Source organism: Oculina patagonica, chromosome 8, assembly GCF_052425735.1.
Source record: "Oculina patagonica isolate OP01 chromosome 8, crgOcupat, whole genome shotgun sequence".
NCBI classification, from domain to species: Eukaryota; Metazoa; Cnidaria; class Anthozoa; order Scleractinia; family Oculinidae; genus Oculina; species Oculina patagonica.
In genome coordinates this window covers 16,059,995-16,077,091 of record NC_135765.1, presented here as the reverse complement: position 1 = coordinate 16,077,091, position 17,097 = coordinate 16,059,995, and the positions used below count along the sequence as shown (strand labels likewise).

The window sequence follows — 17,097 nt, the reverse complement described above, 5'->3', positions numbered from 1 at the left end:
ACCTTATAGAAATTTTTCAATTGAAAGCGCATTTGTTTAGGATTTACTTTCCTTAAAAACATGTCTTTCAAGTGTGTTTTGCTCTTTCATTGTTTTCATTTTGACATTGATGTTTTCTTTTCGCTCAGGCAAATTTTCAACAAACAAGTTGAAAACGTATGACACACCGCGAACTCGAACGCAGTCCCTTTATACAAGCTAAAGATCACGTGAAAGGCATGCACGTGTTTAGGAAAACAAGGAAGCCGAAGTTTCTTGTTAAAACGTCAATCATTGATCTTTAACAAGGCGCGTTTGTATGGACTGAACACCTTTTTTTTTCAAAAGTAAACAAACGTGATTGTATTCATGTATGCAAAGACAAACCTTGATAGTAACAATTCACTTTCCATCCAGCAAGACAACTAAACAGTTGCATGGTGAACTGCGGTAAAACTATACTCACATCCGATAAAAGCAACACGCAGGAAAAGTTTTGACATTGTTGATTTTACCGCGACAGTGGAAGTCAATTTTCATTTATACGCGGTAGGCATGGAGTTTACTGCTGGTACCAGCGTGTTTTAAATTAAAACAGCGTAACTCGGGAGACAGCTGCCGACTGCATACGACTGATAGGTCAGCCAACATTGAACACGAATAATTATTCTGCTAGGACTTAAAACTGCCCATGGTTTAATTCTCCGGTAAAAAACGGTGAAGCAACAGAAGCTTGGTAAGTACATGTAAGCGTCGTTATTTATTGATTACAATTATTCTTCGGACGTTAAATATAACCGCCCACTGGGGTATTAAACGTGAAGACGTCTGAGGGACGAAAGTTTGCAGTAGAGGTTGATTACGTTGGTAAAAGTAGTTGATTTTTCGCGACTAGTTTCACGCCATAAAAAACCTAAAATTTATCGTCTACGTTTTTCAACGGTATGATGAAACAACCGGCGAAAATTTCAAAAAAAGCAAGCTGCTTAAGCTGAGAGGATGTTGGAATATAATACCTTGTCATGCAATTCTGAAACGGGGTCAGAGAACTCAAAGTCGTTCTCGACGGTTTTTCCGGGTATCTGTCCGGCTATCGGATAGGTGAGGAATCGTGTATTCGAGAGATATTTAAATAAAATACAGCGTGTATGTTTAGCGACACGGCTACCTGTAAAGTGAAAGAAACAGAGATGAACGGAAATTTAAATACAAACTTTTGTGACAATCACTGTCCGATGCGTAAAGTGTAACTGAAGAGGTTTATGCCCTGTAATGTAATATCGTGATGTTAAAAATAAATAATGCTTATTATGACACGTCATTTACAATGGTGAAAAATTTCATTTTCGGGGTCAGTTCTAACTATGAGGAACACAATAACAAGGAAGATATGTTGATTTATTTCTCAAAGAGTCGGAGGTAAGTTTATTGAACAGAAAATACATATTTTATAGCCACTAATTTTCAGAGAACTGCCCTGTTATCTGGAAGGGCGAATAAACCCTCTCAGAGAAATAACGCGGCAAAAACTTAGTGCGTTAAGATAAATTCAAGATGCAAAAGTTTTCTTCGAGAAATTCAACATCATTAGGAGATGATTTTGTTACCATCTTGATTAAAAGGTCGAAAAAAGAGCCGTAAACAAAGACAATATCAGTCGTTTGTTTCGTGCGCCCTGCGAAACCCTGCTTTTGAAGTCGTCAGCTGGCCTGTGAATAACGTCGTCGTTTTTTCTCGCCGTGTATTTGAAGTCGTCCTATAAATATACAGTCAATAATAAGACATACTTGAGTATCATCTTCCTAGCAGAAAAGGGAACTTTGCCGCGCCAAGCTGTCAACTAACGTACAACATTCTGGCCGTACATAGCATAGTAAGGCCCGGTTCAGACTCCGTACTTTTCATGAGCAGAACTCAATTCGAATTTGGACCAACCCAAATTGACAAAAGTACGCCTCTTGATTCAGACGCCGTACTTTTTGGCCGTTCCGAGGCCGTTCTTAATACAGTTCCAATAAAACCAGTCAAAATACATTATAATAATTTATGAATTAGGATCGGCACATGAAAAGTACGGCGTCTGAATCAAAGTCGTTCCAAAGGCGTTCCACAGGCGAAATTCTCGGCCAAGCCAGGCGGGAAGAACGGGTGAGCCGTTCCAAATTGAAATAGCCGTTCTAATTTGATTCAGACGCCGATCTTTTCATGTACTTAATTCAAAGAATTAGGATCGGCTCATGAAAAGATCGGCGTCTGAACCGGGCCTAACTTTCGTTATAAAAATTGATAATGTATATATATACTCGAAACAGCCAGTATCATTAGGCTGACTTAAGAAGATTTTTTCAATTGATGGAGGTTTTTTATCCGTCGATAACTCTTTCGTCAGAACTTTTTGACAGGCGATAAAGTAAATGTTACAAGCATGCACATTTCACAGTACCCTCAGTTCCTGTTCATCATCTTTTAAGCAAATGTTCCGTCTCTTATTCTTAAAGAAACACTCGTTCCAATTTCATTATAGAGATTAGTTTTTGTCGACATTTGCATATAAAAAACATTGCCGTAAACGAAATTTCTGAGCCAAAGAAGAATTAAAGCCAACATATTATGTTTAAATAATGTAAATTCATCTCAGTTGATTTCAAATGAAGCCATTTGTTGTATTGTGAACAATTGTTAGCGCACGTATGTTAGTGCGCTGGACTCCGGATCGAGCGGTCCGGGTTCGAGCCCTGGCCGGGGTAATACTGTAGTGATCTTGGGTAAGACACTTTACTCCCATATTAGTGCCTCCCTCTACCCATATGTATAATAGGTACCAGCGAATCAATGCTGAGGGATAACCCTTAGATGGACTGGCATCCCATCCACGGGGGGGGAGTATAAATACTCCTAGTCGCCTCATTCTAAAGAATCCAGGATGAGCTCTAGCAGTATGGGCCACTTCATGGACGGTGCATCTTGAAAAAAAATGGCTATTTTTTCATGTTTATCGTTTGTTAACCGATTTATCTTTCTCAATGGAAACTATCCTTGCTTATTTTCCATTTATCACTTTCTGTTTAATGTTTCACTACCTTAGAAAATTATTACTTTGAGGTAGCTAAATCAGAAAAATGGCTTAGAATATCGTGGTATAGCTCCTTAAAAGGGCTATATGTCACGCTATTTTAGGTAATTTAATTTATTTTCGTTAATTAAGAGCTCTAAACTTTAAATTGGCAGAGCAAAAGTCTTTTATTGGCAAAATCACGACCACATAACGAACGAGGATGATTTTTGAGCATTGTAAATCTGACACTTTCATACAAACTGAGTTAAACTTGGAAAAAAGTCAGGCCGACGTTTTTCAAGTTTACCCGAACACAATCCGTTTCAATCTTCTCGAATTTTGCCCATCCATGCCCCTTTTTGGCTGTTCTGTTTTTCTTTTGTGTTCTTCTACAGTTTTAAGCCGTTATTGTGATATTTCAGTTAATTCTATGAACAGCTGGTCAGTGCCGAAATTGACTAAAATTGCGTGACATAGCCCCTTTAAACATGGAGCTCAAAAGAACTTATATTTCACTGGAAATAAGATTTTCATTGCACAAGACATTGTTGCCTAATCATAATCATTTTCTTTTTTATTTTATAGTGTCCAGACCTGACTGTCATCCCGGCTGGGGACTGTGCAGTATCGTGACTCACATTCAATTACATCCTCTGCTTCCAGTTCAGCGAGGAGAGCATCGCATGCTTATAAACAGAAATTTGTGATCTTCGGTACGTCAAGGCAACATGCAGACACAACAAAACGAAGAGAGACCTTCATTTCTTAACGGCATTGTTAAAAATGAGGAATCGACTTCCATGTGCACAGTGAAGCAAGAAAATTCACCGATTGATGACAGCTGTCAGCTTACATCACCCACGCTTTATTCTCCTGTCAAACGCCCCTTGATTGACAATCAACATGAGATGACCACGCCCAATTCAAAACGCATGAAACGTGAAAGAGACGATCCATCATTCTGGGCGAATAAAGAAATACTTTTACTTGCAAACAAAACGAGCTTGCAGAATATCGTCAGTGAAGTGGCTGATTCGTTTGAAAGCAGCAATGGCGTGAGCAGTGCTTCGTTTCAGGGGTTTGAGAGTTCAAATAGGACTCTATCGGCTGAAGATAACACAACAGCTTTAGAAAGTTCGCCTCGAATTGCAGAGAGTGCGAATGAAGTAAAAGCTGGCTATGAAAACGTTGAAGCATCGGCCCATACTGTCGACTGTCGCAAAGGGGAGATTTCCGTGCTCTCAACTACGGATCAAGCTCAGAATGAAACATCAAAGCCAATTCTAAGGCCATTAAAAAGCAAAGACTCAGGGATAAGTGAAGGTTTGGCATATGATCACAACTTCTTCCCTAAACTTATCGGCGTTCACTCTGTTATATCACCAACGCCAAGTTCACCAGAGGTAGAATCATATCATGATTCCCAACAAGCAAGAGATGCACCATTGCTCGAGAAACTTGATCAAAATCAGCAAACACACAATTCTTCCCTTTTAAAAATTGCTGAGGATGTTTTGACCACTGTTTCAAATGGAAGCGTTATTCGCCACTGCACAGCTAAAAAAGGTCACGTAATGCCTGAAAATACTGACCGGATTATGTCGCCTTCAATGCCTTTGTCGTCACGCGCTCAAACTACAACGACATGTAACGCAAATTTGTACAAACGTAATGTTCTTGAAAGTTCAAAGGTTCATGCGCAGAAGACACCAAGAACATTACCCATAGTTCCTCTTGCTCTTGCCATCGACAAAATTCCAGATCTGTCAACAGATTTTTCACCTGATCTCTCAGATCCATGGATAAGTGCTACCATGTCCAGTCAAAGGGAACAAGTAACAGAACCGCAGCGAGTTTCACAGTCAGTTGCGAAAAGATCTGCTGTTAACGTTTGTACCTCCAGTCTCCACGAGAAACGTGCTGCAGCAGCTACTGCCCATGCACAAGCGCAAGGCCATGGAAGACGTAAAGCAGTGGATAGTACGTCACAGCTATCCCCAGTTCCCTCTCAAGTTAGTCCAAGAGCTCACGACCAAATTTATTCGAGTAAGCCAAGTTCTTCTACGTCATCCACAAAACTCAAATCTGTCAACAGGAAAGAAGTCGTCAACATTTATAGAATGGCTGCCAGTGCTTCATCGCATAAGAATCAAAGCAAGAACACGTCTGTTCATTCTCCCACTTTTGATGCTAAGTCACAAGAGTCATGTGACCTCCTATTTTCGTTTACAAAACCAGACGGAAAGAACGATTTGTTCCTCGTGATAAACGACGAAGTTTTTGCGGTGAAGCGTTTTGACTATAAAGGAGTGTCGTACTTAATTCACATCGACAGTAAGGGAAAGACTTCAGTCTTAGCCAAACTTCCAGAAGCGGAAAAGAGGAAGTTAGAAAACAATGACACAGGCGCAAGCAGTGGTCAGCAGTTTCCAGAAAAGAGAGCAAGCGCCTCGGACATTGCATCTAACGACTCAAAACAATCAAGGCGCACATCTAGCCAGAGGTTCACCTCACACCATCCTACTGAGACGTCTCTTAGCGTTACTGCATTGCAGAATTTTTTCGCACAGACTTTCAGTGATGAAAACGCTGAAGACATAGCGCATGAAACCTTCGGTCAGCGACAGGATCTAGACGGAATGTCCAGAGTAATAAGATGTCAGGGCAGGCAACAACAAACTAAATCGCTGGATGTGAATGAAGTTTTATCCGAAAGACAAACTGTGCATGGTGGCGAGCAAGCAGAAAGCAGTAAAAATAGGCCGATATCTTTCTCAAGAAGCGGCAGTTTAAATTCAGAAAGAAGACAGCTGCTAAAACAGTTCCTAAATGTAATAAGAACAGAAACCTCCGCTCACAGCCAAAGACCGCTGGTCACAAATTTGCCACAAAGTCTACCTGATGGTCAGCAGTGCTGTACTTTCCAAACATGCGTCGACAGACACCAACGAAGCGCTGTTCCTAACAACACACGCTCTACTACCAGATCTGCGCATGCCTCGTCGTCGAACAGTTTGGACAATCAACAGTTTATCGGGAGTCGAAATCTAGCGGCCAGAAATCAAGGGAACAATGAAATGAATGTATACAGTCGAGAACCATACACAGATACCGCAGCACAGAGTACATACAATGGAGATCAAGCAGTCACTACTCGGCGTCAGCGTCACTTTAATAAAGAAACTGTCGATGAAGTCAGCTATGGAACTTTTGCTTGCAGTAAGCCATCCCTGATGAATGAGAACAGAATTCTGCAGAGAATGAAGTTAATGAATTACATCGCTCATCGATTGGCTTCAAAACAAGATCATGTCCCATCAGCGGTCAATACCTTGGACTGTCATCACCCAGTATGCAGAAGATCTGATATCACAAGACAGACTTCCAATAGGACCATGGCAAATGCCTTGAACACTACTAGAACCGCAAACGTGGCGAGCAGTAGAATGCACGAAGAATTGCCGCCACATCAGCAATGTCAGCGATTTATGGAGCTATTAGAAGGGGACACAGCTAATGCCACCCACTACATGGGTGGCGTGAATTCCTCATCAAGAAAAAGAACGGTCAAAGGCTCTCAAGTCGCACAGACTTTAACTGCCACTATCCCAACACCGCAAGTTTCAAAAATGCCCCAGAGCGTGATCCGCTGTATGAGAAATTGTGAAGATGAATCGCAAAGCAGGAGGGCAACGACACACCAAGTGGACCAGCAGCGTTCTTTGTACGTTGATACGACATCTGATTGGCTCATACACGAAGAATGCAGGTCAGGCTTTACTGGTCAGCGGCTTGTAAATGATAGAAGGGCGATTTCAGGACTGCATGTAAATCAGTCACGAACAGTCTTGTCTCCAGTGCCTTCATGGTCAGACGGTGAAACCTGCGGCTTCATTCAGAAACCTCAGCGTCTTCGTAATGACACAGCTTTTCAGGGTGAGCATTATTTTACGAACAGTGCGTCTGATAACCTATCAATGTCTTCAAGTAATTGTCACAGTTTTATGAGTCGGACACCGGGCCATTTCAGATCGGTATCCGCCTGTGGTGCACAGCAACATTTTACCAAAAAACGGCCCCCGAGACAAAATGCACACTTTAATGAGTGTGATGCCAACATTGCATTCGATGAAGCTGTTCGAAAAACTTGTCCGTCGCTTGAAGAAGAGTCCGTGTCCGCGCTCATCACTGGTAAGCAAAGTTGCATCGATGATGAATCAGTACGAGACACTGTAGAGGTTACTAAGCCATGCGAGGTTTCTAAGAAATTGGATGCTGACAAAACTGAAACAGATGACGAAGTTGTCGAAATAATAAGCCTACCTCCTAGGGGAGATTTCTCGCCTTATACGACACTTGATGTTGAAAATAAGGGAAATGACGAAATTCCAATGGAACAAGATGCCTACAAGAGTTCAAACAGCGCTCGGCGTGCTGAGCTAGTGAAAAAAATCCAAACCACCCAAGAAAGAGTAGCAAAAGAAAAAGTAGACTGGAAGAAGAAACATCTCAACAGTCTAAACATAGAGCAAGACAAGAAACTCGCTAAAGAATCTGCTGAAGTTGACGTTGTCGTCATTGATGACGACTGAGAGAAAAACAAAGTTGATAAGTAACTAAAAATCTTGCCATGATTAAATCTCTTTTCCTTAATGAAGGTTCTAACTTGAACTGAAACGCTGAAAACGTTTTGAAAACTTTTTATGCATTTTAAACGCTTTTAAAGCAGAGTGAAAAATTCAAACTTTCAATTTTCTAACAGTATTCTTAATTCATATTGTAAAGTAAATTTCAATGTATATGTAATATTAAGACACAAGAAACAGACGACACTTATTAGTTTTAAAGACATGTTTCGACAGTTTCAGCTGTCATCCTCAGTTACAGTGTGAGAGTGAATTTGAATATTTAAAACTTGTACATTAACCTTAATCCCATGTAAATTTAATTCTTTGGGTTAACAGTAAAGTTAATTTTGATATATTTCTCATTTTAATCTCTAGGGCCTAGAAGTGTTCAACACCTGTAAAATCTCAGTCTTGAGACAGGCTTCTCGGTTTCAGTAGCCTCGGTATAAAGAAAAAACAAATTTTTGAAAAAGCAAAGGAAATAGGACAGTCTGCACTCAGGCTAAATTTAAAAAAGTGTCTCCGAGTAACAAAATCATCAGATGCCGCCGATTGGCGTTCTTCGTCAGTTAACATATGACGTGAGCACTGACGTCATACCATTCATAGCCTTTTAAGCAACAAATAATCAGGAGCAATTTTCAGGCAAAAATTAAAATTAACATTTTATTTTTTTTCTGGGGCGTGGTTCCTCAGTGGCCGTCAGTGTGACATATCGCTCCGTCGAAACCTCCTAGAGTTATTTTCTGAAAATTCTGTAGCGCATCCTGGTCACTTTTATGTATTCTTTTTTGTAAATTGTATATTAATAATCTATGGAAAGCACACTAGTGAATAAAATGCTATTCTATCTAGTTTGATTTTTATTTAACTTTCCTCTCAGCCAGTTCAACAAAACAAATTCAACTTCCTCTTGTTCCCCCCATAGAATCCCCACCCTGCCAAAAACTGACTTGGATACTATACTAAGAAAACTACATGATAATGCCAAGTTTAAGAAGTGTTTCAAATAAGTGCATCCTGGAGACCAAGTGGCAGTTAGTAGGGGCCTTTAGAACAAGCAGGTTTTTGGCAGCCCTGTTTGTGGCCCGGGAGGGAGAGCTTCTAGGAAAACCCGGCTTTTCTACCAAACATTTTTTTACTATATCATTTGCATTATACAGTTAAATGTTTCTGTCAAAATGATGGAAATTTCTTAAATCATCGCGTCAGATGGTCACAACCGGTTCTTTAGTCATTAACAATGACTAATTTATTGTACATGCAGAGCATAAATGTTTCTTCTTGTTGACAAGACAGGAGAAAACTAATAGCGAAGCGCGCGAGGTCTAAAAATAGATGCAAATGAGTATAACCGCGCGCCACGAGGCTCAAAAACATCAGCGTGTTCTGAGAGAATTAGAAAAAAACTAGGAGAAATTTTCGTTTATTGTAAGAGTTTGAGGAATGCCGGCTGCATTAGGAAGTGTTTTAGGGAAATCTTCCGCCATTTCGCTTTGTTTGTCTGAGTCTTGTCTGAGTCGTGACGTCACTCGCGCGCTTTGCTATTTTTATAACTTATAGGAACTGAACTAAATGAAAATGTCGGTAAACTGGAACACAACAATAAAGATGAATGGAACATCAAGCTGTTTCAATCCTACAGCAGAAAAGATCGGAAAAACCTTTGCTTACTGCGTCGTGTTAGTCGTTTCTCTGGTTGGAAACACCTTCATCGGAATAATTGTCTACAAGACTAAAACAATGAGAAAACCCATCAACTTTTTTATCGTAAACATGGCCATGTCCGATCTGCTGTTTTCGATCTTCCTGTTCCTGCGTGTAATAACAGAGTTGTACGTCGACTCCTGGCTGATCAGCAGTTCTTTTGGCCAGGCCTTCTGCAAGTTGCTTTGCTTCTTTACAAATATCTCCAGCATTGTGTCTACACAGAGCTTAATTCTGATAGCAGTGGATCGATTCAGCGCTGTGGTATTTCCTCTCCGTCCCCCTCTCATCGGTTCAAGGCTGTGTAACTACTTCATTCTCGTCACATGGATCGTCGCGATGGCTACAAAATCCCCGTATCTCTTCGCCAGAAAACTTGTTGAGGATCGTGGAAAACTTGTCTGTGAGATACAGTGGGAGAAAGCCTTTGGAACATCCTCATTCCCTAGAAGTAGCTATGCCATAGCGCAATGCGTTCTGTTATTTTATATCCCTTTCACCTTGTTGGCCATCAGTTACTCTATCATTGTTTTAAATCTAAAGTCACAAACGCCTTCTGGCGAGCCATCGATCGACGCTGAACGAAAACGAATGAAAATGGAACAAAATGTACTGAAGATGGCCATTGCTATTGTGTTAGGGTTTGCAGTATGCTGGCTGCCTTTCAATATTTTACTCTTTCTCCATTACTTTGTTTGGGACAACAAGACTAAGTTTTCTTGCGACATCATGCGCTATAGATTCATTGTTGTGTTTATGGGTTATGCAAATTCCGCTGTAAACCCTTGCATCTGTTATGTTTTCAGTGAAAGGTATCGCCAAGGAATAAAGAGCCTCTTTAGTTGCTTTTCTGCGTCGTTCACTGGAGATCGTTATCAGCAAAACCTAGTCAACTTGACAAATATATTCCATTTTGCCGTGCGTCTGTTCAGTTATAGTTCACAGATGACGTCAAAATGTGGTAAGAACAAAAAAGTGGCCCACGAGCCGCTAGGCGAGTGGGTCACTGTTGTTCTTACCACATTTTGACGTCTTCTGTGATCTATAACTGAACAGACCCATGGCAAAATTGAATCTATTTGTTTTATATAATAAAACTCTGATTTGGACTATGAAGTCTGATCACGTGCGCGAGTCACACCACCACGTGACGTCATCTATGCGTCTGTACTTTAATAGATCATAAGTAAGAACCAATCAAAATGCGCGTAGAATTCAGGTTATTATATAAAATCAAATAGATTTCTGAAAATGCCAAGAAAAAAAAATAAAAAATTTAGAAATCTGAAGTGATTCGCAGATTAAGTTTTGAGATGCTAGCGACGGATGCAAGCTAAAGTGCCACATATTTAACAAATTCGTTTGAAGTTTTATTGTACTCATGAACTCATTCTACAGTCAATTTGACAATGTTTTTTTTTTTTTTTTTAATCAAAACTGTTTTTTATTTTTTACATTCACTTGCACAACTTTTTACAATTCCTTTACTCATTGATTACACTCCTAATGACAAAACTACAATTAGCTAACAGTATATTTACATCGTTTACAATTTTAAGTGAATTCTTACGTTTCCTAGGTTCTAACTAGTTCAATGTACATATCGTTTGTGCATACATTTGACAATGTTGCTGCTTCGCTGAACTAAGTTTAATAGTTGACGTTTTACACAGCGGAAGATATTAAGTCTATCTTCAACTTGTAAACAATATTTTCTTCAAACCTGCAACCCTGGAAACACTTGGCAACGTTGAAATCCACCAATTCCCTGTAAGTGCGTCTAATGGAGATACCTAAGCATTACATAACGATTTTTAACCGTTCTTTGAACTCTGCCTTTACAATCATATTGTAATAATTTAGTAGTGTATATGGCATTGTCTATGGAAAGCAATAAAATGCTATTCTATCTAATTCTATTCTAGTAAATAATAAAGATGGTGAATTTTAATTAAGCTCGGTAATAAATAATGAAGATGGAGTTTTCAACATGACACGTGAATGGGACAAAGAAAAATTCTGAGCCCCCGACGGGAATCGAACCCATGACCCTCCAGATACCGGTTGGGCGCTCTAACCAACTGAGCTACGAGAGACTCGTTGTGAGCAGAATATTCACCATCTTTATTATTTACTACAAACTTGATGATTTCGACATTGCTGATCCTAGCAGTATGCAGGACGCGTGTCACATATCAACCTAGTAAATGTCCCAGCTCACAACGAGTCTTTCGTAGCTCAGTTGGTTAGAGCCACCAACCGGTATCTGGGGGGCCATGGGTTCGATTCTCTCCAGGGACTCATAATTTTTCTTTGTCCCATGCTTGTGTCATGTTGAAAACTCCGTCTTCATAATTCTATTCTATCAGCCAGTTCAAATTTAACTCTCTCCCCCACCCTGCCTAAAACTATCTTGGATACTAATGCATTTTTTTTTGAATGAGTGAAAAAAATATTTTTTTCCCTCAAAACCATACACAATCGTAGAACAAATTGCACAATCTATTTTCTATTTAAGACTAAATCTGCTCAAAATACCACATCTCTCCTCCCCACTCCCCCAGCACCACCCCCTGGGGCTTTCTTGAATCGCCGCTTTTACAAATCCAAAGATGCACCAGATAACTTAAATAATTTTATGAAAAATAATTACCACCTTTTTTAGTTCGTGTTGATTAAAATACGCGAACATCAATCGCCCGCGAAATTTGCATTGTCATGCACGAAAAAAAAAAAATTCAGCCTGCAATAAAAGATCTCGGGTTAAGGAAATTTTCTAAAGTCGCGATAATGTCATAAAATAAGTAACAAGCGTTGAAGTTAGTCTGTGCCAGTTGACAGAATTTGCCTTTCTTTGTCATCGTTTGACACAGCTGAAAACAGGTTTCGTACATACACCTACAGTTGACTCCCGATAACTCGAACCTTCAAGGGAAATTGAAAATGGTTTGAGTTATCGGGAGTTCGAGTTAATTATCGGAAGTTGAAAACAAATTACCGGAAATAAGAAAAAAGGGTATTTACTGATTTTCTATTCATAGAACAGTGTAGACCAGCGTACTTTTTAAATAAACAAATTTAATTAGAGTATAAATAAGCCGAAAGAGAAAGGAACAACTTATTTTTTAATCACTGTCAGGTATACATCAAAACGTATCGTAAAACAAAGCAAATTTAATAGCTGCGAACTTTGCAGGTTTCAAAGAGAACAACGCTAATCCTATATGTAGGCTACTGCTACAGAGTTTATGCGATTTACCTTTTGAGAAATAGTCAGTTTATTCGCACTGGAGATAGTCCTTTAAAGTTTTCTAAGGTCGGATTTGGAAGAATCGGTATCAACCTCCACACCCGGGCCTTCACAAACGAACTGAACGCACGGTCTGTAGCACGTCAATGGCGTGGCACAGTTCGTGTTTTGAGGGGCGTTGCTAACTCGTGTACGTTTTTATTTCAAAATAATTTCAACGTTTTGGACTACAGCACGCTGTTTGTTTTGACTTGTCATGTATTGACAGACATGGTTCGAGTTATCGAGGGTAAAATTATATAGAAAATGACCTGAAGGGAAACGAAAGTTGGTTCGAGTTAGCGAGAGATTCGAGTTATCGAGGGTTCGAGTTACCGAGGGTAAAATTACAGTAAATGTATAACGGAAATCCAGGGGAAATGGATTTTGGTTCGAGTTAGCGCGAGGTTCGAGTTAGCGAGAGTTCGAGTTATCGGGAGTTGACTGTATTTGCAATGAGTTTGTCATAGAAAAAAGGAAAAAGTAAACGTCAAATATGAATAAATTGAGCGCATATGAAATGGCCTAAAAATGCCTAAAAATACGAATAAATCAATTTATCTGTTCACAGAATAAAACAAAGAGGTCTATGACCTACTCGTGAATGCGTTAGATATATTTGAATCGTTCCTTTGAACAGTATAGTATCGATGGAAAATATTCATTATAGGGATTAATAAGAATAATCAACTTTATTTAAAGAGGGTGAACATATAACAGGACGCTTAGGTATAAGAATTACTTTTTCGATATTTTTAATTGCTTGTCAAACCGATGGCTCAGTAGTACAGCTCTGCGTTCTAAAGCGGGTGACCCGGGATCGACTCTCGTACCCTGTGGCTAAAATTCTTTTTTTTTCCTTCTTATTTTTTTTCCACGGATATTATATACATATCTGTCTTGTATAAAGTTTCGATACTCTTTTACTGATTATCCTTTAATAAATCGTGCCGTGCTCAAACCTTCCAGTCTTTTGATAACACATCGTTTCCGAATGTTCGCGATTATTATATGGGAAAAGGCAATATTTCATCGTTTGGGAAACGATTGCTTCTCATTTACAGGGGTTACACTTATTTCTTTGAAATGATACCTTTGTAAAGCTGTAGTTTTATTCACAGCCGAGGGAAACGAAATTTAGAAAGCAAAGCGCCCGTGAGCATACCTAATTTGCATAATGTTAACAACGATGGATGGAAGGATGGACGGATGGCTCAACTTCCCCCACTATACTCGTTCATTATGCATTCACGAGTAAAAAGTGGACTCAAGGTGTGCATATCAAACTCGTGAATTTTCTGTAAATGTTACCCTATTAACCTATTTACCTTTTTTCTTTTTTTCTATGACAACGTTATTGCAATTATGTGTATGTTTATTCAAAGAACGAGGATTGTACACTAAGTTTAATTTGAATTTTTTTTGCTAATAACTGAACTCATACCAAATACAAAATTTTAAGCCCATGCGGACGGATTGTGCTTGTTTTTTGGACGAAATGCTCTGCTTATGAAAGAAGGAAGAAGCAGCTCAAACGATTGCTCGCAGACTGAATAAACGATGCAAATCAAATTAAATGATGCCTTGTCGAGACTTCCTGAAAATAGTGCTTGAAAAATATTCCTTTTTTTCAGCAAAATTAAAAGCGATGTTAACCATTCGTTCACACATTGAACAATCTTTATTTTCCTTTTATAGGGAATTACACTCAGCTCGATAAGCTTTTTAGTTTTTCTGAGTGTTATTACCATATTCTGTTTTAATTATATATATATATATATATATTTTCTTTTTCTTCTTCGATTCAAAGCAATGTACCTAGGTACTTTCTGGTAATAAAGTTGTTGTTGTTGCGGTGTTTGCATGCTGACTAAAAACGAAATCCGCTTTACGATTTTTACTACGGCCCAAAGTCAGTCGTTATTTTTTTTGTTGAAAAAAGAAAACACTGAATACGAACAAGTTTTCGGCAGCCTGTTTGATGGTCGGTGGAGTTTCTGAAAACACCCTGTTCTATTTTTTTTATTTGCATTACAATACAGTCTCGAAAGGTTCTGTCAAAATTCTAGAATTTTTTTATTTGCATCAGTTATCGATTATGATCACAGGTGTTTTTTCGTTATCAATTTATTGTACTTGCAGAACATAAATACAGTGTTTCTTCCTTGTTGACAATCCATGAGATAAAGGATTTGTGACTAAGGAACTGAACTATATGAAAATGTCGGCAAACTGGAACGCAACGTTAAAGATGAATGGAACAACAGGTGAACTATCAGGCTGTATCAATCCTACAGCAGAAAAGATTGGGAAAACTTTTGCTTATTGTGTCGTGTTTGTCGTTTCTCTGGTTGGAAACACCTTCATCGGAATAATTGTCTACAAGACTAAAACAATGAGAAAACCCATCAACTTTTTTATCGTAAACATGGCCATGTCCGACCTTCTGTTTCCGATCTTCCTGTTCCCGCAGATTCTCACAGGGTTGTACGTCGACTCCTGGCTGATCAGTGGTCCTCTTGGTCAGGCCTTCTGTAAGCTGGTCCCCTTCTTAATCGATGTATCCTCGGCCGTGTCTATTCAGAGCCTGCTTCTGATAGCAGTGGATCGATTTGGAGCTGTGGTGTTTCCCCTCCGTTCCCCACTCATCCGTTCAAAGCCGTGCCTGTTCTTCATTCTCGCCACTTGGATCATCGCGATGGCTACACAGTCCCCTGATCTCTTTACTTACAAACTTGTTGGATATCCAGGACAGCTTAGTTGCCTAATGCTTTGGACTGAAGCCTTTGGAGAGTCTTCATCTAACGTAAATTACCTTTTAGCAATATTTGTTGTATTTCTTTACATCCCTTTAGTGTTCATAGTCATAATATACACCACCATTATTTTAAAGCTTAAGTCCCAAAAGATTCCGGGAGAGCAATCGGCCAACGCTGAACGACAACGTATAAATAGGGAACGAAATGTGCTGAAAATGACCATTGCTATCGTGTTAGGGTTTGCAGTATGCTGGGTCCCCTACAGTACAATTGCCTTAGTAAGTGTCCTTACATGGGAGAGCAACGCTGCATTGTCTTGCGGTATCATGCACTTCATAATTTTTGCTCGGTTTATGGCTTATGCAAATTGTGCTATAAACCCTTGCATCTGTTTCATTTTCAGCGGAAATTTTCGTGAAGGGTTTAAGCATCTTCTTAGCCGTTTTCAGCACGTCAGGAGTAATTTAATCCACCATAATACTCCTTAACATGATAAGGATAGTGGATTATTCTAAAATCAACCGAAACCTAGTCGGTGACTGACTAAAATTGGGCGGGTTTAACGCTTGGTGTCTTTAAGATCTTATTGAGCAACGGAGATTCTACATGAAGATTCAATATTTTTAGGTTTTAATCATGTAAATAGTTTTAGTTTTTAGTTTAGACACGACCACATCAGCTGAGCTGTAATTTTATCGTGTTAAGTTTAAATAAATGCGTTATTATTAGTAGTAGTATAACGGGAAACACGAAAAAAAAACATGTACATAAAAAAGTGCAGTCGACACTAGGTCTTAAGTTTACAGCTGCGCATTAAGAACGGAGGAGAAGATCTTCGAGGAGATAATATTTTGCATAGCTGCGAGTATTATTCAATAAAACACATTGCACAACGGTTTTTAACCGTTCTTTGAACTCTAACTTTACAACAAAGCTCTATTTGAAATGTTCTTTAATTAGAAAGCAAATAAAATATAAAAAACAAGTACAAGATAATAAACGGTCCTTCTATTTAGCTTCCACTTTTATAGATTCCCCCTCGATTGCAACAAGACACCTCGCCCAAAACGGATACAGAGAGAACTGCTTGATTCTAATTCGCCATTGGTCAAAGTCGCTACTAAAAAAAAGAAAGAGAAAGGACGCGAAAAGGCGAGCGAAGTTGCGTTCTGAATCGAGAAGAAAGGCGGCAACTCCGGCGAATCGTTGACAACACCGGCGACCAAAGATCCTCTTACAGAGGAGGGAGATCTTATTAACAGAGCAACACTCTGAAAAGAAAGAAAACACTTTCATAGATATTTTGCAGAGCAGGAAATCTTATTTCATGCTCTATATGTTTTTTTATTCTCGTTTCAAGTCTGTATGGTGCGTTCTGTGTGATCTTTTGAAACATTCGTCAACTACCGAGCAGGAGGACGCCAACGAATTACGAATAATTTTAATTCTTTTTGTTTTTCGAACTGCTCTTTCTATATGTATTTCGAGTTTTTTGAAATTTTCTTAATTTCATTTTGCGATCCAAACCTCTTGTGACTCAGAGAAAACAGAACAGGAAGAATCCGTCAATCACTTGCACGATGTTTTCACGTGCGTTTCCAAGTTTTAGTTTCCTCAAACATGTGCTTCGTTTTGTATATTAAAGCAACATATTAAATGTAAAATTATTTGTTTTACTAC

General features: G+C 39.1%; 3 protein-coding genes across 4 annotated transcripts; all 3 read left to right on the top strand.

Moving 5' to 3' along the window:
* The first annotated feature begins 334 nt into the window (after positions 1-334).
* On the top strand, positions 335-7,786 carry LOC144663920 (uncharacterized). 2 transcript variants are annotated; one of them, XM_078525009.1, is made up of 2 exons: positions 335-715; positions 3,620-7,786. In XM_078525009.1, the coding sequence occupies exon 2, from the start codon at positions 3,763-3,765 to the stop codon at positions 7,624-7,626; it is 3,864 nt and encodes a 1,287-aa protein (XP_078381135.1). In that variant the 5' UTR covers positions 335-715; positions 3,620-3,762; the 3' UTR covers positions 7,627-7,786. The 2 variants fall into 2 exon arrangements, with proteins under 2 accessions (XP_078381135.1, XP_078381136.1); XM_078525010.1 differs by lacking the exon at positions 335-715 and adding an exon at positions 1,016-1,398.
* Positions 7,787-9,243: 1,457 nt separating this feature from the next.
* On the top strand, positions 9,244-10,955 carry LOC144664179 (QRFP-like peptide receptor). Its single transcript, XM_078525292.1, has 2 exons — positions 9,244-10,181; positions 10,949-10,955. The coding sequence occupies exons 1-2, from the start codon at positions 9,244-9,246 to the stop codon at positions 10,953-10,955; spliced, it is 945 nt and encodes a 314-aa protein (XP_078381418.1).
* Positions 10,956-14,630: 3,675 nt separating this feature from the next.
* LOC144662918 (QRFP-like peptide receptor) lies at positions 14,631-16,619 on the top strand. The gene has a single exon (XM_078523853.1). The coding sequence runs from the start codon at positions 14,874-14,876 to the stop codon at positions 15,903-15,905; it is 1,032 nt and encodes a 343-aa protein (XP_078379979.1). The 5' UTR covers positions 14,631-14,873; the 3' UTR covers positions 15,906-16,619.
* Positions 16,620-17,097: the final 478 nt, after the last annotated feature.